General features: G+C 42.1%; 1 protein-coding gene across 1 annotated transcript in view; it reads left to right on the top strand.

Annotated features, from left to right (window-relative positions):
- Nucleotides 1–27,649, top strand: part of agbl4 (AGBL carboxypeptidase 4) — a gene marked incomplete at both ends in the record, with an annotated part of 472,442 nt that overhangs the window by 351,878 nt on the left and 92,915 nt on the right. Inside the window, 2 exons of the mRNA XM_080430494.1 lie at nucleotides 5,812–5,851; nucleotides 20,047–20,191. Of these exons, the coding sequence (XP_080286620.1) occupies nucleotides 5,812–5,851; nucleotides 20,047–20,191 (185 nt within the window). The remainder of the gene's footprint in view (nucleotides 1–5,811; nucleotides 5,852–20,046; nucleotides 20,192–27,649) is intronic.

The following is a 27,649-nucleotide window of genomic DNA, read 5'->3' as shown; positions in this document are numbered from 1 at the left end:
AATAGGGCTGAAGTGGTTAATGTATGTTTCATACCTGTCATAATTTATATCTGCAAAGTAACTAGTAACTAAAGTTTTCAAATAATTGTAGTGGAGTAAAAGTACAATATTTGCCTCTGAGATGTAGGGGAGTAGAAGTAAAAGTACCGCAAATTGGAAATACTCAAGTAAAGTACAAATACCTCAAAACTGTACTTAAGTAAATGTACTTAGTTACTTTACACCACTGGTTGTGAGCTCGTATCTGCTATTCCCACCTAATTTAAGCCCAGAATAGAGATGCTAGGGATCGTGTGGTTATGTTAATTCCAGACTCAATTGACCATACTGACATGGCTGGCGTTGTGCTTTGACTTTATCCACTAGTAGTCCTAGTGACTCAAAATATCTTCAACAAAAATAGCCGATCTAGAAGCTCAAAACACGCCGTTTTGAACTTGTAGATCTACTATTATTGACAAATGTTCCCCCCAAAATCGGCATGCTGCTGGGGTTCAAGTGTTTATACTCTGGGGTAGGGCCCAGCCTGGCTTTGACTGGGACAACTGGTGTGCCAGTGACCTCTGGTTCCCTAGCGCTTCGTGTCTCTCTAACCCAGTGGTTTTCAACCAGTGGTCCAGGGACCACCAGTGGTCCTTGAGGGAGTACCAGGGGGTCCCCAGCGAAATTAGTTAACATAGCGTCACAATCATTTTAACCGCTTCGCTTTGGCTATTCAAAAATAGCAGATATACAAGCTCGTAGCTTGTAGATCTGCTATTTTTGAAAAACCTTGAAAAAGTGTGCACATCTTTGAATATTTATATATTTTTTAAAGCGAAAATTAACTGATATCTTTGCTTCTGGGGGTCCCTGGCACAAAACATTTTCAAATGGGGGTCCGCGGCCAAATGTATATACATTTAGGGGGCCTTGGCATGAAAAAGGTTGAAAACCACTGCTCTAACCCAACAACCCTTTCACAAAGCCATTCTAGGCTCATTACTGGCATGGCTACATCAGATCTGGGCCAAAGCCAGTTTGCCAATATCGGGTCAAGAGACAGGCATACTAATCCACATACTGTCATTGTTAACACTTATAGGTGTGTTCCTTTTTAAAGCTGCAACCTGGAACTTATTTGAATGATAACAACATAATGTTAACCTATCTTTATGCCACAGTATGTTAATACAATATAACTAGCACATCTGCAGTGGTAGGAAGATGTCTCCCTATACTCTTCCATTGAGAAATTTAGACCCTGGTAGGACACTTACAGTGTTGAGTCACAAGAAGTGCCTGAAGCTCATATACATTTCTCCCCTGGACGCGTGGATATTGTTTCGAGGATGAGCAGTAGAAATGTTGTCTCTCGTTGCGGGAGATCTGGTGTGACTCCCGGGAGGGACATGGAAGTTATGGCATTTTGCAGCTTTAAGGTGTGTGTTGACTGTACCTGATCTGGGCTGCAGCACCAGTCAGTTTGTCGTGCTGTGTTGCTAACCTGCGGCGCAGTGTGCTTCTAACCTTCACGGAATGGAGTGGCTACCGAGGAGGGTCTCTTGAGAAAGAAGAACGTTGTACCTCTGTTGTTTTGTTCCCACAAACACTGCAGTTTGGTGTTTGTTTTAGTCTGCTCGGAGGGTTGCTTACAAGATGGATTGGGGTTTGCTCCGTCAGCACAATTCAGACCTTCTGAAAACATTTCACTGGAATTATCAAATCAATGCAGCAATTCGTTGTACTGTCCAAAGTGGTACACTGCACACAGCCCTACGATGCATCCCTCATCAAGGCTTATGAACCAGTCATATACTGTAATATACATCCTATGTTAATTTGTCCATTTGTTACTGTAAGAGTGTACAACAGTGGTGGAAAAAGTACTCACATTTCTTACTTTCGTAAAAAGCATCAATAATGCAATGTAGAAATATTCTGTTACAAGTAAAAGTCCGGAATTCAACATTTACTTAGAGTAAAAGTGCAAAAGTATTGGTATCAAAATGTACTTAAAGTACCAAAAGTACTCATTACGCAGAATGTCCCATTTCACGTTTCAAAACCAAGTTTTCAAATGTATAAATATTGAAAATAGCAGATCTACAAGCTCACGACGCATTGTGCGCTTGTAGATCGGCTATTTTCAAATGGCCAAAAGTAACTAGTAACTAAAGTTTTCAAATAATTGCAGTGGAGTAAAAGTACAATATTTGCCTCTGAGATGTAGTGGAGTAGCGGTAAAAGAAAATCGAAAATACTCCAGTAAAGTAAAAAATACCTAAAAATTTTACTTAACTACAATACTTGAGTAAATGTACTTAGTTACTTTACACCACTGCCAACAGGTACCCAGTCCTCTGTCCAGCCCATCCCAGTATGTGTGAGGTACTGCAGCAGAGAGGCAGGGCTGTGAGCAGCTGTACTTTTACTATGGAGGCGGACCTCGACAAGGAAGTTGATCCCCCAGCTCTTGGCTGCATTTGATAAAGATTTATACAATCCTATTTTCTGCCTTGGATTGCCTCTGCTAATGTGATTCTCTCTCTCTCTCTCTCTCTCTCTCTCTCTCTCTCTCTCTCTCTCTCTCTCTCTCTCTCTCTCTCTCTCTCTCTCTCCCCCTCTTTCTTCCTTTCTCTCTCTCTGAACACTAAGCATCTTATCCGTGTAACGGAGTGACAAAGGCAGAGAGACGAGAGAGCAGTGGTAGTGTGTTGTAATTCTCTAATTCATCCCCGATTCATTATCTCTGGATAACGGGCCGGTTTATACGTGGCCGCGCACCGTGTCGCACACACACAAAACATAGCCCGTTTACAAGCTCTCAATGTGTTGCAGCGTGTCGCCTTGTTGAGCTGGTAGATCTGCTATTTTCTGTGCGTGACACACCGGCGCCCAACAAAGTATAAATCACCCTTAAGCAGTGGCAGGCTGTACTGCTCACATACTCCTTTGTGTGCGTGCGTGCGTGCGTGCGTGCGTGCGTGCGTGCGCGCGTGTGTGCGTGTGTGGGTGCGTGTGTGTGGATGTAGGTGCGTGTGTGTGTGGGTGCGTGGCGTGTGCGTGTGTGTGTGTGGGTGCATGTGTGTGCGCGTGCAACATTGTTGGCAGTTTTCATGAGGAACTAGTTTGTGGAGTCAGTGGAGCATGCACACATGCCTCTCTGAGTTTGTCCATATATAATAAATATAAACGTCATGGATTACCATCTTTTATTCATATTTCTCTAACTTCAGTGTATTGTTTTGCTGAAGCAAGATCTCTCTCTCTCTCTCTCTCTCGCTCTCTCTCTCGCTCTCTCTCTCTCTCTCTCTCTCTCTCTCTCTCATGCAGTCACTTGCAAGGAATAACCAGTAGAGGGTGCTGCAAATGCAAACGTTTGTTTTTCTTCATCTGTCCCCATTGCTCACTCAACTCTATACTCATGAGAGATGTGGGTGTGGTTGATGTATTTATCATTTTAAAGCATTGTAGCGTCACACTGTAATATCCTCACAGCGTTATAACCGAACCATTTCTAAGTGAGAGTGCACAAATGTAACCAAATAGACCTATGTACTGTCTCTCTCAGAGTTAGACAAACAGGGGGGGGGGGGTGTACTCTGGGCTGTGTCCCCTGTAACAGCACTGAGAAGAGGAAGCAGAGGTGCAAAATGTTTCTCTGTTGTTATTGATTCCTGCTGGGGCGAGTCAACTAATGTACACAGGGAGGTGCTCGCTGGTACTGTGTATGTGTGTGTGTGTGTGTGTGTGTGTGTGTGTGTGTGTGTGTGTGTGTGTGTGTGTGTGTGTGTGTGTGTGTGTGTGTGTGTGTGTGTGTGTGTGTGTGTGTGTGTGTGTGTGTGTGTGTGTGTGTGTGTGTGTGTGTGTGTGTGTGTGTGTGTGTGTGCGTGCGGTGCGTGCGTGCGCGTGTGTTCATTTAACACTGAGAGTGTACAAGCGGAACCACATTTGGTTGGTTACCTTTGTACACTCACATGGAGCAGCAGAGTATTATTACGCTCCCTCTTCTCTCAGCTTGTTGCTCTCAGTCTCACGTTGTGACAGTGACCTCTGCTGCTTGCATCGTCCCTCACTACACACTGCCTCGTCTTCTCCCTGCGTGGGTTTGTAGATCGTCTAGTTCATTGGTTCTCAAAGTGGGGTCCGGGGACCTACTATACCAGGGGTCCTTGAGAAGTTCCAGGGGGTCCCCAGCTAAATGATAGGTAGTTACGAACCAAATGGACCCTTATGGGTCTGTAACTCTGAGAGTGTCCAAATGGAACCAGTTTGGACACTCTCAGAGTTAATATAACATTGATAATTTACAAGATAAATCTGGGTCCCAGAGATAGAAATGCCATTAAATGGGGGTCCGTAGCCCTAATGCATGTCAAACTGGGGGGTCCTTGAAATTAAAATGGTTGAGAATCACTGCTATGAGCCGTAAAAATCTTCTCTTATGGGGGTCCCTGGCATATCTTTTCAAATGGGGGTTTGCGGGCTATAATAAGTGTCAATTTGGGGGGTCCTTGACATGAAAAAGTTTGAGAACCACTGGTCTAGTTGCTCCGGGATAAGCACGTCAAGCCAAACATCTCAAAGGTAATATGGAGATGAAGAAGGCATGTTTAGTACCCCATCAGAGAGGAGAGAGGACTCTGAGAGCCACGCTGTGCTCAACTGGTCTAAATGGTGTTTGAATTGTTAATGAAGTCGGCTCCTAAAAGCTGTCGTCGGCTGTGACCTTACATGCTGTGACAGCCTTGATCATACTTAGACGCACGCACGCACGCACGCACGCACACACGCACGCACGCACACATGCGTGTAGACACACTCATCTCGGATGAGAAGATGTTTATTCCTGTGGGACTGGTATTTAAGAAGGGGTGAGGTGTTGATTACTGCAGCGCTCAGAGGCCCAGAGTGTGTGTGTGTGTGTGTGAGTGTGAGTGTGAGTGTGTGTGTGTGTGTGTGTGTGTGTGTGTGTGTGTGTGTGTGTGTGTGTGTGTGTGTGTGTGTGTGTGTGTGTGTGTGTGTGTGTGTGTGTGTGTGTGTGTGTGTGTGTGTGTGTGTGTGTGTGCGCGTGTGTGTGTGTGTGTGTGCAATCTGCAGGGAGGTTAAAGAGATGGGTGAGCCAGCAAGCATCTCCTCTAGACTCCTCAGCTGCTAGAGATGTGAAGTGTAAAATTGGGCACTCTTTCAAATGCGCTCCATCAGATCAGAGGCACACACACACACACACACACACACACACACACACACACACACACACACACACACACACACACACACACACACACACACACACACAGAGAGAGAGAGGCACACTCATCAAGAGGGGGAATAAATATACTGTAAAGATAGAAAAGTTTTGTAAAATCAATCAAACTATGACTTTGTAATATAGCGTTGCTGTCGGGTGGAAACCTTCTACGTCCAAAGCAGCCGTTACCTTTCAGGAAATGTAAAAAAGAACGTGTGTTCCAATGGATAAAATGTACTTATTATTTAGTCACAAGCTCTAGTTAATACTTTTCATTGTTTAAATATTTATAAAACCGATCGACTTTCAGAATGTTTTAAAAAATTGCGAAAATAGCAGTTCAAGATCACACTATACAAGGAAGGTAGGGCATTAATTTACAAAAAGACATAAAAAGTTGACGTGTATACTGTACGGAGATGCACGGTTTCTGCCTGACAGCAATGATATAGCTACTGCAGCAGAAACGCATGCACATCACATTGATGCATGGACCGTCTCTCTGCAGGACTGATGCACATCATGCTGAATCGTCTGCATTTAACTTGACGGTTTTCTCTCCCTTTTTTTTCTTTCAGCAACAAAGGCAGCTTGACCTGTTAACCATCACCAACCCAGGTAAGACGTTTCCAACACTACTATGTTATTCTAGCCTCGCGTGGCCAGACAATATCACACGACACACTGCCGAGGGCTAAAGTGCAATGCAATTTTGCAACGGCAGATTCGTCTGGAACCAGGCTAATGTTATTCCTATCCCGCCTTATTTTCATAATTTCCCCCCAAAAAACACCTCTCTAGTCTGCCTCTGCCAGGAGGCATGTCCTACCCCTACTGTATGTCCATCTTTCTGTCGGCCTCGTGACGACAATGTTTTGGGGCTGTGTGCAAGCAGTGTTGCCAGGTCTGCTTAGTATAATTTCCCCCCAAGATTTTATTTTGAAAATAGCAGATCTACAAGCTCACAACGCGTCGCATCGCGACGCGTTGTGAGCTTGTAGATCTGCTATTTTCAAATAGCCGATGTATAGGTTTAAAGCGCTCATGTGGCCCACTTTGCTTCTTTTGGGCTTGTTTTCCTAGACCTGGTTGCTTGTGTCACTCACAGAATCTGGCAACACTGTGTAAAAGTATGCGGAGGCAAACTTGAGGCGCGATTACAGTGCAACCAGAGTATCTTTGGACAGTGAACACGTTGAAATGTAGTGTGGCATGTTGTCATAACTAGGACAATACTGTTTGTATCACCAGTCAACAGGGATGTCAGTCAACTGGGTATGGCAAAGGTTTGGCAGATGCCACACCATGGCTTCCTAGGCAATATTCAAATGTGTTCGATATGTTAAAATACATTTCAGGAAAATATTCACAATTAGACATTATGGTAAAATACAAAAACAAAGCCACTGCAACCAAGGAAGTGTACCTTGTGTTGCCAGGTATTACTGTGTCTCTAACATGTGTTTAAATCAGGCGAAATGCATTCAGCTTTGCTTTGTCTCTGCTGTGCTGCTTTGTCCCTGAGTAGAGCACTGATTGCAGAGGAGCAATCCAGACATTTGATTGTTCTTCTTCCCATTTCATGGGAAGGCCCAGTGCCAAACAGCCAAGTTTAAAATGAGGGCACAAGCAAGATGTCAAGCTCTCACAAAAAAAATTAACACATTTTTTTTGTGGCATTCTTGGAGGAAATTAAATATTCTCAGATGGTGTTCAAAGTTATCTGAGGACCACCATGAGTGATGATTGAATAACTAACTAATATCATGCTAATTGTCAAATCTCTAAATTAATTTGTCAATTTGAAACCCCGTTACTCCTCGATGAGTTGATTGCCTGTGGTTTGGTATTAAAATGTATTCGTGTTCATCTTAAGGTATTGCACTTTTTTTGGTATAAGTTTTGCTTAATTGCTCTGTCATTCAGTATGCGGCTTAAAATGCAGGAGCTTACGCTCACTTTTAACACCTGTGCCACCGGGGGTTAGTTCTTCCAGACTTGGTGTGTTTTTGTGGTTTTAAATGCATTAGTAAGCTCTGGTGTTATTACTGCAGTCTGGCTTATTCATCTTTGATTCTCTCAGTATTTGTTGCATTTGGACTTTAGCTGAGGGATATTGTCTGTGTGATATTGTTGCTTAGTATGAATGGAATCAGTAAAGTGAAAAAAGAACACGATGCCCTTGCTTTGTTTAATTAGGTTCAACTGAAACAGGCATCCTCAATGATGATTTGGAGAAGAAAAAAGTTTTCTGTAAAAATCCCCACAGCAGTATTTCTCTCTCTCTCTCTCTCTCTCTCTCCTGATCTCTTGACTCTTGCACTGTCCATGGTGCTGAAATGAGCATATCAGAGAGAATCTCAATCAATGATTTACACGTTGTGCGGTCTACAGAACTTCGTGAAGGCTGAGACTGCATTTGAAAGGCTTAGCTTAAGTTTGTCTCAGGACAGAGGTTACATACATTCCTCTCCTCCTTCCTGGAGAAAGTTAAAGATTAAATCTATAACTGACAGTGGTGTAAAAAGGTACTGAAATGTTTTACTTAAGTAAAAGTATCAATACTGTAATGTAGAAGTACTCTGTTACAAGTGAAAGTCCGGAATTCAAAATGTACTTGAGTAAAGGTAGTAAAGTATTGGTATCAAAATGTACTTAAAGTACAAAAAGTTAAAGTACTAAAATGTTTGAAAATAGCAGATCTACAAGCTTGTAGATCGGCTATTTTCAAACAGCCTGTGTATAAAACAGGGCTAACGTATGTTTTATAATGTAATAATTAATATCTGCAACTTGTAACTAAAGTTTTCAAATAATTCTAGTGGAGTAAAAGTACAATATTTGCCTCTGAGATGTAGTGGAGTAGAAGTAAAAGTACTGAAACTTTGAAATATTCCAGGAAAGTAAAAGTATCTCAAAATTGTACTTAAGTGCAGTACTTGAGTAAATGTACTGCATTACTTTACACCGCTGATGTTTTTGTATCCATGCTTTGGAGAATTCTAGCTGAAAGTTAAAACGATGATGCAGTTTGTCATGTCACAGTCAATAGCCTATACAGTATTATGTTGGAAGTGAGTGTTTCCTGGCCAGGTAACCTTGCCAAGACCTTAGCTTTTGCTGAATTGACGGCACTGTCAGTCAATCAAAAGGTTTGGCTGTGATTTGAATTGTAAGTGTCAGTTGTTTGCTGCCCCACGGTCACTTTGTGAGTTCTTTGTGAGGGGAAGTGACCTCTGTAAGGTCATTATGGCTACACATGTTGACAGCCAATTGTACATACAACTGAAAAGTAATGGCATGTAGGATGATATGTACAGAGCTATGTCTGAAAGGTGGCAGGCCATGCCAGCATAGATTCAGGAAAATACCTCAGATCGGTATGTGCTTGTGTGACATTCCACATGAGATGCAGGGAGGGAGAAAAGAGACAGATTGTTCTCTTAGCCCCTTGCACAAGCATGCATGACATTTAACATCAAATTCTGTAGGGATGCTGCGAAAAACATGTTACTTTCAAGTCCAGTATTTTCATTCAGCAACTACATCTCTGCTATTTCAAGACGGCGCTGTATTAGGCTATATTAGTTTCGGTGCATGCATTGGTGAACGACAGTGGTGGAAAGTAACTACAGGTAAGTACATTTGCTCAAGTACTGTACAATTTTGAGGTCTTTTTATTTTACTGGAGTATTTACTTTTATTTCTACTCCACTACATCTCAGAGGCAAATTGTACTTTTACTCCACTACAATTATTTGAAAACTTTAGTTACTAGTTACTTTGCAGATATAAATCATTATATAATAAAACATACATTAACCACTTTAGCCTCATTTTATACCTAGGCTATTTGAAAATAGACTTTTGTCTACTTTTGTACTTTTACTCAAGTAACATTTTGAACACAGGCCTTTAAGAGTATTATATTGTGGTATTGCTACTTTTACTTAAGTAAGATATCTGAGTAGGCTACTTCTTCCACCTCTGGTGAACGTCAGCACTCTGTCAAATGGGCTAAACACTGCCTTAAGACAACTCGGACTAACTTGAATGTGCACGGGCATTAAGACTCTCATGATTGGGGTGTATGGGTAGTGCTGCAGGGGTAAAGTTCCTAGTTAGTAGTACAGATCCCATAAGCCGGACGGACAGGCGCCCCGATTGGCTAGTTCTGGTCCAAAGCCTCATGGGACGGGTATCCCATAGCCTGGAGGGATGATTACTCTCTGATTAGTAATTCATACAAAATTGCATACTTGTCGTTGACCCATTTGAAAAATATTCAAGAATTTGGTTTCTTGTCCTGCTGTGAGCGTGCACAAGAGGTATGAATATTGATAGGCCGTATGCAAGTAGTATGTGAAATTAGCTGCACACAGACAGACATACAGACATACAGTACAGACAGACACACGCAAAGTGCTGTTGTACTGTGTACTCAGGGGATTTGAACCACTTAAACCCTATACTTAATTGAACGCCCCCCCCCATGGCTCTATACTTACTCCACTCCTTTTTTCCCTTTACACCAAATCTCTTCGACGAAAACACAAGCTCAAACGCGTCTCAATGCGACACGCTGTGAGCTTGTAGTTCAGCTAATTTTACAGGATGTCGGCCTGTTTTGGCCGAATGTTCTCCTATTGTGACATGCCCGGAATAGGGATGCTATAGGGTTTATGTGGTCAGAAATGTAAGGCTTTTCCTCACTGGGATAATATGTTACACCATGTTCTACTTCTTTTCACACACGTGGGTGAGTGCACGTCTCTGTGTGCAAGCATTATTATTGTTCTTTCTGTAGAGTTCCTGCCGATAGGATGTGTTTGTGGGCATGAAGAGTAAAGTAAATGTTTCAGTGAACACAACTAGAACAAGAACTACCACTGTCACAAAAAGTCTAATGAAAGAGACAGATAAATACAGGTACTGTAAATCTGAATACATGGGAATGTCAAAAAATAGCAGACAACCTCGTTTCACCCATTCTTTCCATCGCCTCTCATTGTCACCTTCAAAAGGTGTCACTTACAGATTTTCTTTTCCCTAACTAACACCAGCCACTTTGATGGAGACATCAAACCCAGCTAATGTGCTTATTTTCTGAATTTCATTAAGAGTAACGTCTGTCTGTTAACTTTCACATTATGACCTATTACGAGCCAGTCTGTTTGTGACGCTTGATGGCACCGCTGTGTGTGTGTGTGTGTGTGTGTGTTCGTGTGCGTGCGTGTTGTTTGTGTATATATGTCGGTCAGTGCGCATGTGCTTGCGATATGCATTAATGGCGTGTACTTATGGCTCTCCCAGTGTGTGAGTGGTTCAGGAACAGTGTTCTTACAGTAGTCGCGCTGTGAGAAATCTGTGCGGGCTTCTCCGAGAGGCAGCTGTGTAACGAGGTGAACTGCCGAGATGTATAGAAGGAGAGATGAGGAGGAGAGGAGGAGAGGAGGTGAGGAGAGAGGAGAGACAGATGGGGACGACGGGGAGGATGCAGAGAGCCCATATGTCTAAAGTATCTGGATGCTCTAATATGCTTTGATTAGAATAATGTTTATGTGTGGCACGTGGAGCGCCCGGGCTAATTTAGCAGGTTTACGCGGCATCTGTTCCCCCAACGCCCTGAGCTCAGGCAAGACCGGCCCTGACCTTCACAACTTGACAGAGGGCATCATGCAGGGGGGGAAAGGAGATGGGGGAGGGGGGGGTGGCAGCAGTTTGGATTTCGTCGACTAAAACCATGACGAAAAGTGTTCGTCGACTACCTTTTTTCACTGACGAAAACTAAATAAAAGCTAAGCTACGATGACTAAAACTAAGACTAAATGTTGTGAGGGACGAGTGGAGAAGAGATCCAGTAGAACTAAAAGATTGGTTGCGCTCAGGTGTTGCTCTCTGAAAATAGCAGATCTACAAGCTCACTACGCGTCACGCTGCGACGCATTGTGAGCTTGTAGATCGGCTATTTTCAGCATGCAACCAAGTGTAAAATCGGCCATTACATCAAGGCACCCCCAAAATACATTTTAGTCGACTAAATCAATTGTAGATTTAGTCGACTATAATCTTATGATATTTAGTCGACTAAAACTAGACAAAAACATTTCAGATGACTAAAATATGACTAAAACTAAATGGAATTTTATTCAAAAGACTATGACTAAAACTGCATCAAAATTTGCTGTCAAAATCAACACCGGGTGGCAGACAGACAGAAAGAGAGAGAGAGTGGGGAAGAGAAAGCGAGACTGAAGTGGTATATATCCACCTCTCCAACGCAACACGAGTGCAAAACAAAGAGGAGAGGAAAGGGTGTAAAAGGATAGGGGGGGGGGGGGGGCAACATGTTGTTACAATATGTTGTGTGTTTCGACAACTGCACCATGTGACCTCAGAGAGAACCTCTGTCCTGTTCACTGGGCCTGCTGTCCCTCTGCTGTCCCTCTGCTGTTTGACCCTATGATGTCACACAGGGCCTGTCTCTCTCTGTATGTTGAGCTGTAGGGGTGTCACACGGGCCACGGCGTGTTCCTGAGCTGTTGAACTATAGCAGTGCTTCTCAACCACTGGTCCAGGGACCACCAGTGGTCCTTGAGGGGGTTCCAGGTGGTCCCCTAGCTAAATTATGGAGACTTGGTAACTAAATGGACCCTTATAGATCTTTAACTCTTGAGAGCGTAAAATGAAACCAAATGGACCCTTACAGGTCCATTTGGTTTCATTTTACGCTCTCAAGAGTTAAATTATTCTTAAACATCTGCATGACTTAATTTACAATAAGTCTACACAGAGATTAAGAGTAGTAGAAGAATTGTTATTTTGATCAACGTTTGCCTGTTATCTCTCCTATGGTACCAACAGTTTTGAGAGTCTAAATCTCATCAAACGGTGGTCCGTGGCTCAAGTCTCTCTAGGTCGTCCTCAGACGAGCCCTCCATCGTCGCTTCCAGTCATCCCGGTTCTCCATACATCTGGCCATGTTCACTGGTACTTTGTGCTCCTACATCATTCTTGAGTACATCCACGTATGTTAGTGTGGGACATCCTCGTGACCGATGCCCGTGTGTTGGTTCCCACGGCACCAATTTTGCTGAAAAAATAAATAATGGACTTTGATATGAGGAAGGTTGGAAAACCGCTGAACTATAGGGATGTCACAGGGCCTGTGTCTGTATACTGTTGAACGGTGGGAATGTCAAAGCGAGGTCAACACCAGATCGTGGAGATGCGGCAATCTATTCCAGCCTATATAGAAAGACCTTTCCCCCTGAGAGAAAAATATCTCACGTCTACATGGTGTACAATGATGCAAGATAAGCAAACAGGAAACTTTTGATTTGATGCAACATTGTATTAAGAGCCAACCCCGAAGCGATCCATCGTGTGAGACAACCATCCTCAGACATTACATAAAGGTGCAGTCAATGAATTGCTTTGTTCCTTTGACCAGCACAAAGCACAGTGTTCTGTGTGTAAATTATTGCAGATCTATTATTCAGCCTGTTGTTACGCATTGGCCTTGAAAGCAAGACTATTATATTCTAAAACTCCACAGACATACTTTACCCTGCCATGCTGCTTATTACTATTCACAGAAGGTGAGCACGCGGGTGCACTCGTGCGCGCTCGCTCGCTCTCACACACACACACACACACACACACACACACACACACACACACACACACACACACACACACACACACACACACACACACACACACACACACAGATTGGAGGTTATTCTGCTGGCTGCATAGAGAGTAGGTGGTTGCTGCTGAATGAATGAGGTTGATACACAGCAAAATCCTGAGTGTTAACTTAACTCCGATAGTGTAAAAATGGACCCATTAGAGTGTTTTAACGTTTTAATTAACGCTCAGGGTTTAAGGAAACAACAGACAGAGACAGGACACTCTCTCCTTCTGCCTTCACGTTAAGGACGATTTCATTTCTCCTCCGCCTTCCTCCTCTCTGCTGTTGACCAACTTCAACCCTATACTTTAGAGTACTTCATTATTTCTGTGTTTCGCCGCTTTATCAGAAACTATGATGTTTGACGCTCTCCTGCTCTCCTGTAGACATGTAGGGGACTTGAGTGCAAGCACACTAGAAGATCAAGTAGGTTCGCAGCATGGTGTGTGTGTGTGTGTGTGTGTGCGTGTGTGCGTGTGCGTGTCTTTGTGTGTGTGTCTTTGTGTCTGTTTGTCCATGTCTTTGTGCGTGTCTGCGTGAGTGTGTCCTGGAGTCTGTCCTTGCAAAAAAGTGATGAGGATTCAGTGATTCAGCCCTGCTGTGTTTTGTATAGGATCCTACTGTACAGTCATTTCTGTGGGCATTCATTAACTCGTCTGAAGAATGCTTCACACATGAGCACACACATGCGCACAAACGCGCACGCGCACAGACACACACACACACACACACACACACACACACACACACACGCACACACACACACACACACACACACACACACACACACACACACCTATCGTGGCATATCAAACATACACACGTTTTCACACGCACACAAAGCTCACACTATGTCTGTTCTATACGCACTCTTTCTCTTTCTAACCCCCCCCTCCCCACTCTGCCCTCTTTAATTGGACACTTGAGCGGCATACAGCTGCATCTGGCTGCTGTTGAACACAGCCTGACATTTCAGACTGCTGACCTTTACAGCCCCGCCACAACTAAATAATGATTAGTCCTGGCAACTGTTCCACCAAAATACAAGCCTGGTTCACAGGCGCGCGCACAGATGCACACACGCATGCACACACACACGGTTGTATTACTATATTTGTGAGGACGTCAACATTTTAGGAAGCCTATTTTATGATCGATTTATGTTTTTTTTTTGGGGGGCATTTCTAACCGCAAGTCTAAAGCCGAAAAACAGCAGATCTACAAGTTCACAACGTGTCGCGCTGCGACACGTTGTGAGCTTGTAGATCGGCTATTTTCCGGTGTTTGACATCGCAAGTATGAAATAGGGAAAAATCTACAACCCCCGACCCCCTAAACCTAACCTCTAAATGTCTAATCCTAATCCTAACCCCATCCTGAATCTTGTTCTAATTGTAAACGTATCTAAAAAAGAAATTCAACCATATAACACATTTTTTCTCGTGAGGACCAGGAAAATGGTCCTAACAACGTCCATTCCTCAAATTCTACTATACTTGTGAGAGTGAGAACGTTTGGTCCTCACAAGCAGTGGTGTAAAGTAACTAAGTATATTTACTCAAGTACTGTACTTAAGTAACATTTTGAGGTACTTTTACTTTACTGGAGTATTTCCGATTGTCTATACTTTTACTTCTACTCCACTACATCTCAGAGGCAAATATTGTACTTTTACTCCACTACAATTATTTGAAAACTTTAGTTACTAGTTACTTTGCAGATATAAATTATTACATTATAAACCATACATTAACCACTTTAGCCCTATTTTATAACTAGGCTATTTGAAAATAGCCGATCTACAAGCTCACAACGCGTCGCGTCGTGACGTGTTGTGAGCTTGTAAATCTGCTATTTTCAAGTATTTTAGTACTTTTGGTATATAAGTATATTTTGATGCCAATTTTACTCAAGTAATTTTTTTATTCCAGACTTTTACTTGTAACAGAGTATTTCTGTATTGCAGTATTGGTACTTTTACTTAAGTAAAACATTTGAGTACTTTTTCCACCACTGCTCACAAGTATAGTACTACAAACACACACGCACACACACACACACGCACACACGCACACACGCACACGCACACACACACACACACACACACACAGAGATGTAAACAGTCATGTATAAATCTGAAATCTGCACACAGGTAAGTACACGCAGACACACTTATCATCGTGTGCATGCGTGCACGCACACATACACATATAGTACAATGATGCAGTCAGAGCGACAGAAGAACAGAAACACCTGCAGTGAAAAGGCGTAGCGTCTTTGTCACAGTGAGAAAATGGGGTCCACACACATTGATTTGAGAGGTCATTGTCATTCTATTGGTTTATCGATTAGATTGTCCTTTTCCATATCTGCACACAGCGCGAAATAATGTGTTGTTCTAAATTAATTCTGTTTGGTTTCACCCTCCCCTCGTGTACTCTCAGCATTACAGTGGAAAAAGGTCAATTATATTCATGAGATCTGGGCAGATTTGAGCGTGTGTGTGTGTCTGTGTGTGTGTGTGTGTGTGTGTGTCCAAAGCAATGAAGCAGCGAGGAGATAATAGGCAGACCTCAGATCTCCCCTTGCTCTCTCTCTTCTCTCTCTCTCTCATGCTTTTCTCTCTCTCAATCGTTTTCTGGCTATCTCCGTCTCCATGCTGTTTCTGACAGAACAGAATAGAAATGTTCTTCATTAGAGCCTGTGTGATTCTACAGATACATTCCCCGTGCCTCTCGCTTGACTCACTGAACTCTTCCCCCCAGTGTGCATATCTCTGGGGTCAGAGGTCACATTATTACATGACTGAAGACCAGTGTTTGCAAAGGTACTGCACGGTACAGCAATCAGACGTGATTTGTGCTGCCATTTTCAGCCCAGTGCTGTAGTGCCATTGTCAGTGCAGTGGGTACTGCTCACAGGAAGATTTGAACACCTTCACAGTAAAACGTGTTCCATTTGGTTACATTCGGTTACATTTGTACACTCTCTGACTAGAAATGGATGAATTAACACTGAGGATTTTACTGTGTTGTTGGAACATTTATGCACAGAACCCTTACAGGTACATTTTATGCTATCAGAGTTAAATCAATCTGGGAACCCATCGCCAAATAAAAAGGAAAAACAGCGCCCTCTGCTGTTTTTTACTTATTCATTTGGCTCTGGGCGGAGCTGAACGGACGACCCGTGCTCAGGGAAACCGGGGTTTTGGTCTGCCTTCAGCCTTTCACTTCCGGTGGATGTTTTCATTCCCACTAACAATATTTCTCCACGGAACACTAACACCATTTCTCCCAAAGAACATGGATCGTTTTGGTTATAAGCCCACTTGTTTCTATGATGAAAGAGCAATTTAAAATGTTACTAACTTTCCGTGGTTTTGTCGGCTTCGAGGACGCTAATGTTAAATGAGTTTCGGTTTGTTTCCAGTGGGGAGCGAACGGCACACACGTAAATCCCACCCACTACATTTGATTGGGTAAAGCGCGGCCTGCTTCCTGATCTGATGGCACGCCCACTTGTAGCCAATGAGCACAAGTTGTCAACACGGCTACCAACAGATTCAAACGCAGAGCTGTTCTTGAGAGATTAGAGTTAAATTAACACCTGATCTCATTATGTGTGCATTCAGCATAGTATTTTCAACATTACAATTTAAAATGTAGGCATTTAGCAGATTTAGCTCTCAGTGACTTACAAGTGCAAAATCAGAGTAAGGAGAGTAAGCATGAACCGTTAGCGTTAGTAGAATGCAAAGAGAACAATGTAGTGCCTAAAAAAAAACTAGGATAACAGGTAAACGACAAACAACCAAAAATCTATTTAACATTCTTAACATTTGCAAGAACTAATAAAAAAAAGAAGAAGAAAGAAAACAAATTCGAACAAGTATCCAACATATATCTGGTGAATATTGCTAGCATGTCTCTAAAGGTAATAAAAGAGCAGATTCCGAGCTCCGCAAATTCCAAGGTAATCTTTTTTTCTTTTTTTTCCCGATGGGTTCCCAGATTTCTCTAAAGGTGACAAGAAGGGATACTAGGAGAGAGGCGTATTAGGGGGTGAAGTGGAGTCTGTGAAGAGGTGAGGTTTCAGATTAGCCTCTTAATTTGAACTGTTTGGCCGCATGGTCAGATTGATAGTGGTTTCAATTTGTTGTGGATCTGGTTTCAGACAGGTGTCTGTGTCTCGTCTGGTATCCTCAAATTGTAAATAGTTTAGGGTGTTGATTGCTCTGAATTGTAAGGAAGGAATACATTTTTTATTTTTTAACCTGGGAAATATCGTCACCTTGCTAAACTAATGGCCTAAGTCCCTAGTGTGACTTAGGCCAAAATAGGCATTTTTTGGGGCCTAAGTCACATGGTTTTGTGACTTATTTACTGATTTAGGACATTTTTTTTTTTTTGTTTGGCCTAAGTCAGATTTAATCATATTTAAACCTATTTAAATCTCTTATGTTATATAACTGACAGACAGTGTTATTTCTATTTAAATAGTCATAATTTGTTATAAACATTTTGGGTGAAATGATTAAGAAATATCATATAGTTTTGTTTTGGATCAGTTTTGAATTATTCCTGAAAAACCTAAAAAAATTACAGGCCATTAGTTTAGCAAGGCGACAATATTTAGATTATTTGGGCTAGAAATGAAGGGTGGGCATAATTCTTTTAGGAATTGGTTAATTCGATCGCCTGATTCGACTCAAACCAACAGGGGTAATCTTGCACTTCACACTATGCCTGTTTTTGTTTAGTTTTGTGCTTGTTTTGATTTAGTCTTTTTCCAAAACAGTACTGTTGTGCTGCAAATGGATGCTGGAAAAACAAACCATCCGCTGTGCAGTGACCAATTCTACAAGAATTAGTACAGCTAGCCATAGAGAGTACTGTAGGTGAAAGTCCAAAGAAAAAGTTCCCCTTTCAAAGGAAGAATATGAAAGCTGAGCACAGCTGCAATTTAGAAATGTGCATAGCCGAACCATTGTTCTTTTCGTTTTTGCTTTGTAATAAACAACATCCACAATAGACAACAAGCGACTCCATTTTCCGCGAGCAGTCGCTCCCCGCTCTTGCCCACGCTTGTTGTTACTTTGTGTATGTCTCTGTGTAGCCTGCTCTCTGGCTCAAACAAATAGGGACGGCCATCATATTCAAATGCTAATTCCTGATTATGTTCAAACTCAGGTGAATATTCTGTTCCTCTATGTAGGCTAAATAACAAACTCCCCTGCTCTGAATCGCCGCCCCCTTCCAGCAACACAACTCTCATGGGATGTCAGAGCGAGAGATGCCCTCGGGCAGTGGTGTAAAGTAACTAAGTACATTTACTTAAGTACAATGTTGAGGTATTTTTTTACTTTACTGGAGTATTTCCAATTTTCAGTACTTTTACTTCTGATCCACTACATATCAGAGGCAAATATTATACTTTTTTACTCCATTACAATTATCATTTGTTGCTAGTTACTTTGTAGATTATGATAATTATTACCAAATATACATTACCCACTTGAGCCCTATATACATCACAGACACAACACAATCCAACACAATACTTCGCGATGCGACGCATTGTGAGCTTGTAGATCTGCCATTTTCAAAAGATTACTGGTACTTTAAATACATTTCGATGCCAACACTTTTGTGCATTTACTCAAGTAAAGTTTTTTATTCCGGAACTTTTATTTCTACATTGCAGTATTGATACTTTTACGCAAGTAAAAAATGTGAGTGCTTTTTCCACCACTGCCCTCGGGGACCACTGGAATAATGTTTTCAGACAGAAGAATATTAGCCTGAATTTGGCAATAGAAACGAACTAATGGAACAATTCCAATCGATTTTAGACCCACCCTTCATTTCAGCTCCAAATCATCTAAAATAGGCCCCAGGTAAAACAAAAAACATCCTCTATGTTCAGGGTTTTGTTAACAAGTTGGTCTCTCACATACATATTACACCATTGCGGTCTTCTCAGGTGGCTGTATCTGAGTGGATAGAGAGAGGCCTTCTGGGAATCAGAAGGTCACCAGTTCGACCCTTGGATCGTCCAGTCGAAGTGTCAAAGTGACCCCGAGCAAGACACTTAACACCTAACAGCTCCCTGGTGTGCTCATCAGAGACGTCTGAGCAGCCATCTGCTGGGTGATGCAGTAAAAGCAAATTTCCCTCCCTCGCAGCGACCAGAAAATACTCCTTTTCCTTTCTCTCTTTTAGTCACTCATAGTCTTATGTATTCTCCTTTCTCCTCAACTCCCATATCTTTCCATTACACATGAAACATAAAGAAGCCTAACTGTTTGTGCCGCTCAGGTTGTGAGGTCAGATAATTATGACCTAATTAATGTTACTCTCGCCCCAAAATAAAATAATGCCTGTTGCTAGGACAGTAGAGCAGGGCTTTTGAGAAATGTTGAAGGGGAAATAGTTGCTGGCAACAATAAGCCCATGCAATACTAATAAAAGCTTCTATTCACAAAGGGCATTAACTATGCTTTTATTGCCGTTTTATTGTTCACTTTTCTCTTGTGCTGTAGGATCAGGATTGCTTTAATCTTCAGAAGATTTCCATTTTAATGTGCACATTGCAAGAGACATTTTTGCCTTATGTTCTTAATTTATGTTGATTACTTCATTACTACTTGTGAATTCCATTTAAATTAATTTCAAACAAAAGTAATTTGATATTGAAGATTAACAATCTGTGGTATACCATTTGATTTCATTTTGTTATACAAGTAACTGTTGAGTTAGATTTTTGATATTGATATTGAAGTTTTGTGTCAACATTAACCCATTAATACCTGGAACGTATCTGTGTCACTTTAGATTTCTTTGGCTATTCAAAAATAGCAGATCTACAAGCTCATAGCGCGGCACCGAGTGCCGTGCTACGAGCTTGCAGATCTGCTATTTTTGAAAAATCGCGAAAAGATATTTTTAATATTTTTTTCAAAAAACTGTTAGGATTTAGATTTTTTTTAAAGAATCGCCTCAGGTCTTAATGGGTTAAGACATTATTCTGTGATACAAAAAATATGAGGAGATGGAGGTTGGGGTATAGTTCCGGCAAGAACTTCAAGCCACTTTCACCCCTGTGTATGGTGAAGGAGAGCAGACTAGTGGGAATGTCTTGCCTGTACTGGCCCAGGCTGGGAGTGGGTGTCAGTGTTCAGACTGTCCCAGCAGAAAGAACCAGACCCAGAGTCAGCCCTATAGCACCACAAAATGGACAATGCACAGTCCGTTTGGCTGGTAGGATACTTGCAGTAAAGCCTATATAGGTTTTATATTAGTGAAGCACAGCAACTAGGTGCCGTGCTGAGTGAATGAGAGAAGTCGAGGGAGAGCGTTGGAGAGAAGAGATGGAGGGCTTTATTTATAAAATACCAGCAATCCTTTGTGTAAACAAGCAGCTGTAAAAACAGCACGTCTTATTATTGCCCTAATTATACCCTTTCTCGGTGAATTTGCATACTTTATCTCCCCTCCGATTCATTATGGTCGGACTATGCTATCGGTTTGATGTGGTAAATACACAAAGCAAACAATGAAGGGGCTGATGAGTGGAGCTGGGAGGGGGGGATGAGAAGCGAGAGAGAGAGGGCCATGCTGGCCACCTCATATTGACTATTTTCCAGTTGATTTTCTTGAAGGCTTCTCTGCAGCGTGGCTAAATAAGCAGCCGCATACTAATGAATGGGGAATTAGTGTGATAATTCACCAGACAAAGAAACGAAGGCATGCAAGAGAGAGAGGAGCACCAGATTGATATGGGTGCCAGGGTATGATGATGGCGGTTACAATAGTGAAAGTGCTTTTAAAATGTGTATTAACCCATTAAGACCGGGAAAGAATCTGTGTCATTTTTAGATTGTTTTGGGGCTATTCAAAAATAGCAGATATACAAGCTCATAGCGCGGCACCAAGTGCTTTTTTTATTGTGGAAAATGTGTGCAAATCTTTGAATACATACATTACATATACATTTTTAAGTCAAATATTTGCTTCTGGGGAGGTCCCTGGAACAAAACGTTGAGGACCCCCAAAATGTTATGCATTTGTCCACTGACCCCCCCGCATCTCAAAATATGTTGTTCCGGGGACCCCCAGAAGCAAAGATTTGAGTAAAAAAAAATCGCTTTAAAAAAGTATATATATTCAAAGGTTTGCACACATGTTTACGATTTTTCAAAAATAGCAGATCTACAAGCTCATAGCGCGGCACTCGGTGCCACGCTATGAGCTTGTAGATCTGCTATTTTTGAATATAGCCCAAATAAATCTTAAAAGGACATTCTTACCCGGTCTTAATGCATTAAAATCATTATTTTCATAAACTCGTCCCTTGCCAGTATCCCTGAGGGTTGCTTTTATTCTCTCTCAGGCTTTCATTAGTAATGCTTCAAGTAAACATTCCGCTGCTCCTCAAAGAACCACAATTTCACAGCCTGTACACCTAATCGACCATTTTGTTGGAGGTTGTTGTATGCGTGTGGGTGAACAAATATTGTACTTTTACTCCACTACAATTATTTGAAAACGTTAGTTACTAGTTACAGATATAAATTATTACATTATAAAACAGACATTAACCACAGGTTATTTTCAAACATTTTAGTACTTTTACTTTTGGTACTATAAGTACATTTTGATACCAATACTTTTGTACTTTTACTCAAGTCAATTTTGAATTCAGCACTTTTACTTGTAACAGAGTACTTCTACATTGCAGTATTAATACTTTTACATAAGTAAAACGTTTGAGTACTTTTTCCAACACTGGTGAAGCAGAAGGAAGAAGAAGTAGAAAAATAAGTCGAAAAAGGAAGAAGACACACTAAACTACTGTGGACAGTAAATGACGCCTGGGAAGCGTGGCCTCTGTTGGCCTGTCTTATTTCTAAGGGTGGGAGACGTGGCGGAGGTGTGTAGACAGGCTGTGAACAGGTTGTGGGGCTCTGAGATTATTTCTTTGTCACCTAGTGGAGCCACCAGTGTTGCTGAGCACTGACTGTGGAGCAAATCCTCCTAGAGAGGACTGATTGGATTTTTGTTTCCAGGAAGCCCTTTGTGTCGGCAGTATAGGGACTGGATAATGGAGGTTGATGCCACTCTGTCTCTTGTGTTATGGATGGTGGATCGAGTTCTTCTTGGTGTGTGTGTGCGTGTGCGTGCGTCATAGCCGCGGGAAGATGTTTTAGGGTACGGGTGCTGTATGCGCACACATGCACGCGCGTGACTAGCGCGCGCGAAGATTTGCGGTTATTTGCGGTTATTTTCCGCTTTTTTAAACCTTTTTGGGGGTTTTTTGTTACTTTAATTCGGTTGCTTCGGTTCCAGAACACATATTGCACTAAATCCCCCCCCCCCCCCCCCCCCCAAATAACGACCAACAACAAACAATATATATATATATTTTTTTTTTCATACATTATTTTCAGGGGGTGCTGCAGCCCCCTCAGCACCCCTACTTCCCGCGGTACTGGCGTGCGTGCGTGCGTGCGTGCGTGCGTGTGGGGTGTACACTTCACCAACATGCAATCCACATACATAAACATGACATAAGAACACCTTACAAGGGTTTAATTGTGTGTACAGTATAGGCATGCACACACAATGCAATGCCATATCAAAAGACTGATTTATATGTCAAAGCACAGCAGTGTCACTCCCTGAGAATAGCCGATCAACCCAGTAGTGGCTTCCTTCATGCAACAGTTTCAGGCATTTCAACACCACATTTATTGGAGCCTATAGAGGGATGTTCAATTAAACAAAATTAGCACTCCAACATTTTCCCCCAAAAAACACTTACCCATTAAAACCAGGGATGCACCGCTGTCATTTTAGATTTATTTGGCTATTAAAAAATAGCAGATCTACAAGCTCATTGCTATGAGCTTGTAGATCTACTATGTTTTTTAAATGGTGAAAATGTTTGTTTTTGTGGTGCTATAGGGCAAATCTTTGAATATATATTTTTTAAAGCAAACATTTGTAACTCAAATGACAACCCGAACATAGACAAGCTTGTAGATCAGGTATTTTCGGCGAACAACAAAGCAAAGCAAGTATCCTGAGGAAAATGACATTAAAATGTTCTCGTTACTTTGTTTTGGCCATTCTCTTGCCCTTTCCATGATAAATGAGGTGAGATATATTGTTGTTCAGGTTGAGAGACATTTGTTGAGACTTCGGTCAAGTTTGTCACGCAGAGATGCAAAGTTATGTCCAAAGATTAACACCTAATGAATACTGTACACTTTTTTATCTGAGATTCAAAGAACTTTCAGTCAGCATTATTTTTGTTCAATGGACCAACGTGTTTATATTCTGTACAGTCGTCATTGGCTTTCTGTTTAAATTTGCTTGCTAAGATGAAAAGCTGATTTGGACATGAATAAAAACATGAAATAGAGCGAGGAGAGAGGGGGGAAAGTGCTGTGGCATAAACAAATTAATTTCATTGTACTTTGGGGACTTACTGCTCTTTCAACAGAAATTATAACAAGATTAATAAGACAGCTTGACGTAAAGGTAAAGCAAACTTAATACCGCTGCTGGGTTTTGATGTTATTTCTTTTCTTTATTCTGTTTCAGTCACAGAAGCAGCCGCTTCATGTATTAAGCTTAAAATCAATCTCAGACTCCAAGTTTACAGCAAGCTGCAGACAATTTTCTGCAGACAGATTTGAGTTCAGCGACCTTGTCTGTCCTTATAACCCAGTAAAACCCAGGAACGCATCTGTGTAGCCACTTTAACCATTATTTTATACTTTGGCTATTCAGAAATAGCAGATATACAAGCTCATAGCTGTGCCGCACTATGAGCTTGTAGATCTGCTATTTCTGAAAAATCAAATTTTCTAACTCAAATCTTTGTTTCTGGGGGGTCCCTGGAACAACATATTTTGAGAGTGGGGTCCGCAGCCAAATACATATAATTTTGGGGGTCCTTGACATGGAAAAAGTTTGAGAACCACTGATATAGCAATAACTGTTTTTCAGAAAATTTGACATTTGTTGAGACATTTGACAGTTTTTAGTCGCTTAAAAAAATGTATATCCAAAGATTTGCACAAATGTTCACGATTTTAAGATTTTAGATCTACAAGGTCATAGAGAGGCACTTTGTGCCGCGCTATGAGCTTGTATATCTGCTATTTTTGAATAGCCAAAGTGTAAAATAATGATTATGTAGCTCAAATCTAAAATTACACAGATGCGTTCCCGGTCTTAATGGGATAACTGACAGTGTGGTTGCATGTGCACATATTCGTTTGACTGTGCAATCCCGTGTGAGTGCGTGCGTGCGTGCGTGCATGTGTGTGTGTGGATCTAGGCACGCGGGTGGTGAAGTAAAAGCTACTGCTCCTCAAAGCCCATTGCCACTCGACCCCTCCACTGACCCACCACCACCAACCACCACCACTGGTCCCTCGTACCCCTGGCTGAGAGTGGCAAGCGCTTTTTTTTTGGGAAGAGGTTTTTATCTGCCATTATCTGTCAGACGCGGTGCACCTGTGAGCCTGGCCTGGCCTCGCCGCATGCCGAGCTGCTCGTGGTCACCGGTCCAATCCCAGCGGCTCCCTGCTGACAGCTATACAACTGAGAGTCTCTCTCTCTCTCTCTCTCTCTCTCTGGCTACCTCCGTCTCCATCTGACAGCCGCCCTGGAGAGACATGCTTTTTGGGGGGGGGGGGGGGGGCACCATTATGTTTAACCCGTTAAGACCCGAGGCCGAAAATGCCTTCTAAATCAGCGGTTCTCAAGCTTTTCCGTGCCAAGGACCTCCAAAATGATATGTATTTTGCTGCGGACCCCCCATCTGAAAATGTTTTGGGCCAGGGAGCCCCAGAAGAGAAGATTTGTGTTAAAATAATGATCAAAAGTTTCAGAAATGTTCAAACGCCTTTTTCAAGATTTTTCAAAAATAGCAGATGTACAAGCTTGCAGATGTACAAGCTCGCAGCTGCTAGCGCAGCACAAAGTGACTCGCTGTGAGCTTGGATATCTGCTATTTCTTAGAACCACTGTTCTAAATCCCAAGAGTTTTCTGAAAAACTTATGTTGCTATATATATATACATAAATATATAGCTAAAACCTTAAATTACACAGATGCTCTCCCGGTTTTAACTGGTTAATTTATACTCCATGGCACGACGGCGCAACATGTTGTTATCTTAGAAAACAGTTATTGTCGGCGAGCACCACCATCGTACCACAGACTATAAATGTGGCTTTAACATAAGCTGTATTCCCACAGACCACAGACTGCCCACCAGCCATGTGCTGTTGCTGCTGCTGCCGCTCCACTGCCTCTGAGATAAGTGGAGATTAGAGGAGAGGAAAAAACAGAGAAAAATGTATTATAGTAAGACAGACAAACCTGGGGACAGCCTTGATATACTTTCCTGTGTCGTGTCTGACATTTGATGCCCTGGCAGACAGACGGGGGGACAGACGAGACGGACACCAGTCTGTCTGTGCTGGTGTCACGCAGATGCTCAGAAATGTTGCTGTTGTTATGTGTGAAATGATGAAACGCTTGCTTCCAGTGGTGGAGAAAGTATACTCAAATGTTTTACTTAAGTAAAAGTATCAATACTGCAATGTAGAAGTACTCTGTTGCAAGTAAAAGTCCGGAATTCAAAATGTACTTGGGTAAAGGTACAAAAGTATTGGTATGCAAATGTACTTAAAATACCAAAAGTAAAAGTACTAAAATGTTTGAAAATAGCCTATCTACAAGCTCACACGTGAGCTTGTAGATTGGCCTAGGTGCAAAATAGGGCTAAAGTGGTTAAAGTATGTTTTATAATGTAATAATCTGTATCTGCAAAGTAACTAGTAACTAAAGTTTTCAAATAATTAGTAGTGGAGTAAAAGTACAATATTTGCCTCTGAGATGTAGTGGAGTAGAATAGAAGTAGCCTATAGACAATTGGAAATACTCCAGTAAAGTAAAAGTACCTAAAACATTGTACTACAGTACTTGAATAAATGTACTTAGTTACTTTACACCACTGCTTGCTTCACCCTTCCATATATGTGTTGCTGTTTGTTCACTTGTACAGTCTTGTGAATCTTCTCTCTAGTTAGTGGAGAACAACAGCCCTGTGACCCATGGCCAGATCAATAAAGGTTCACAGCAGGAGGTTGAGTGGCCCTAATGAACTGAATTGACTGGTGCAGAAATCTGATCAGTATTTTTCTGTGGCGGTCCATTATGCCACCGTAGAGGATGATCAATGTCTCTTGGGTGGATCATTGAGAATATGCTGCATGGTGGCAGTAGGGCCTGCAATGATACCGTTCTAAATACTTAATGAAGGATTTACTCACGATACACATTGCCTCGGCCTTTGCTCTGTCTGCACCTCTGTCTGTGTCTGTCTGTCTGTCTGTCTGTCTGTCTGTCTGTCTGTCTGTCTGTCTGTCTGTCTCTGTCTGTCTCTCTGTCTGTCTCTCTGTCTGTCTCTGTCTGTCTCTGTCTGTCTGTGTGTGTGTGTGTGTGTGTGTGTGTGTGTGTGTGTGTGTCTCTTTCTCTCTCTCTGTCCATGCCTCTCTCAGTTCAAAAGGTCTTTCTTCAGGCCCAGCGGCTTTAGTAATTGTGCTTATAGGAGACTGCTGTTCATTTCACGGGCTATCAGCTGTTAAATTGGCAACTGCCTTTTTCACGGTTGATTAGCAATTCGCAGGGAACTTATTAAGAGTCTAAATAGGAGTTGTGTCCAAACCAAAATAGAAAGGTATTCATATTGTCCTGATTGATCATGGTGGTTCGCTGCCTCTGAAGGACGCTCACGCTTCCACGAATCCTCCATTTTGGACACATTTTTACTGTGGACATCTTAGAGCATCTTTCCATCAAGTTGCCTTAATGATCCTTCTGTCCCTGCTGCTGGCCTCTCTTATGCCTGGCAGAACGGCAGAATGTTGCTGGGTTTGTCATGTATATGCCATCCCTCTGGCTGGCACCAACCCCTGCCAACCATCATCACAAGGACACCTGTGCCAGCGTCTGTCCATCCCTGAAGATTGGCACAGGTGCTGCATTTTGATTGGCTGTCTGCGCCTGCACTAAGGTTAATGCAACCCCCAAGCACTGCAGACATTTTTCACCTAATCTGAAAGCCCTCCCCTGTTCGTTCTCTCTCTCTCTCTCTCTCACTCATATATACAACCACACAGACACACATCAGGAGCATGGAATCACTTGTTTAGTTAGATCTATCCATCCATCCATCTGTCTGTCTGTGGGCAGCCTTTATGATTCCAGACACAACGCTGTGATGATGACGTGTGTCCCGGCAGTCTAATCCCATCATCAACATCATTACTGCTATTATCCCGTGTCTCCCTCTAATGCTGGCTAATGGATGACCAATAAAGATAGATGAGCCTGGCAGTGTGTAGCTAATAGGCAGGACATGATGTCTGGCTTCTGTCCTGAACTCAAGTCTACACCCAGCCCAACTGTAGGTGAGAAATATAGCTTTGAATGGTATTGTTTACCTAGAGTTATTTCCCTAAAGGTTCAAAGATCAGCAACAGTGTGTCTTATGCTAATGTGCATGGCAAAAAAATCTCAGGAAAGCTCGGGCTCAGAGCTGATCATGTGCAATTTTGGTAACAATTTCCAAAGGGAATTAATTTCAGTGAGCCCCTTTTCTACAGCACAAAAATCAACACACTCTGTCTTGGT

This window comes from Gymnoscopelus braueri (assembly GCF_963280865.1).
Source record: "Gymnoscopelus braueri genome assembly, chromosome: 6".
Taxonomy (NCBI): Eukaryota; Metazoa; Chordata; class Actinopteri; order Myctophiformes; family Myctophidae; genus Gymnoscopelus; species Gymnoscopelus braueri.
Note: the sequence above shows the minus strand (reverse complement) of the source record. Positions and strands in the feature narration are given on the sequence as shown.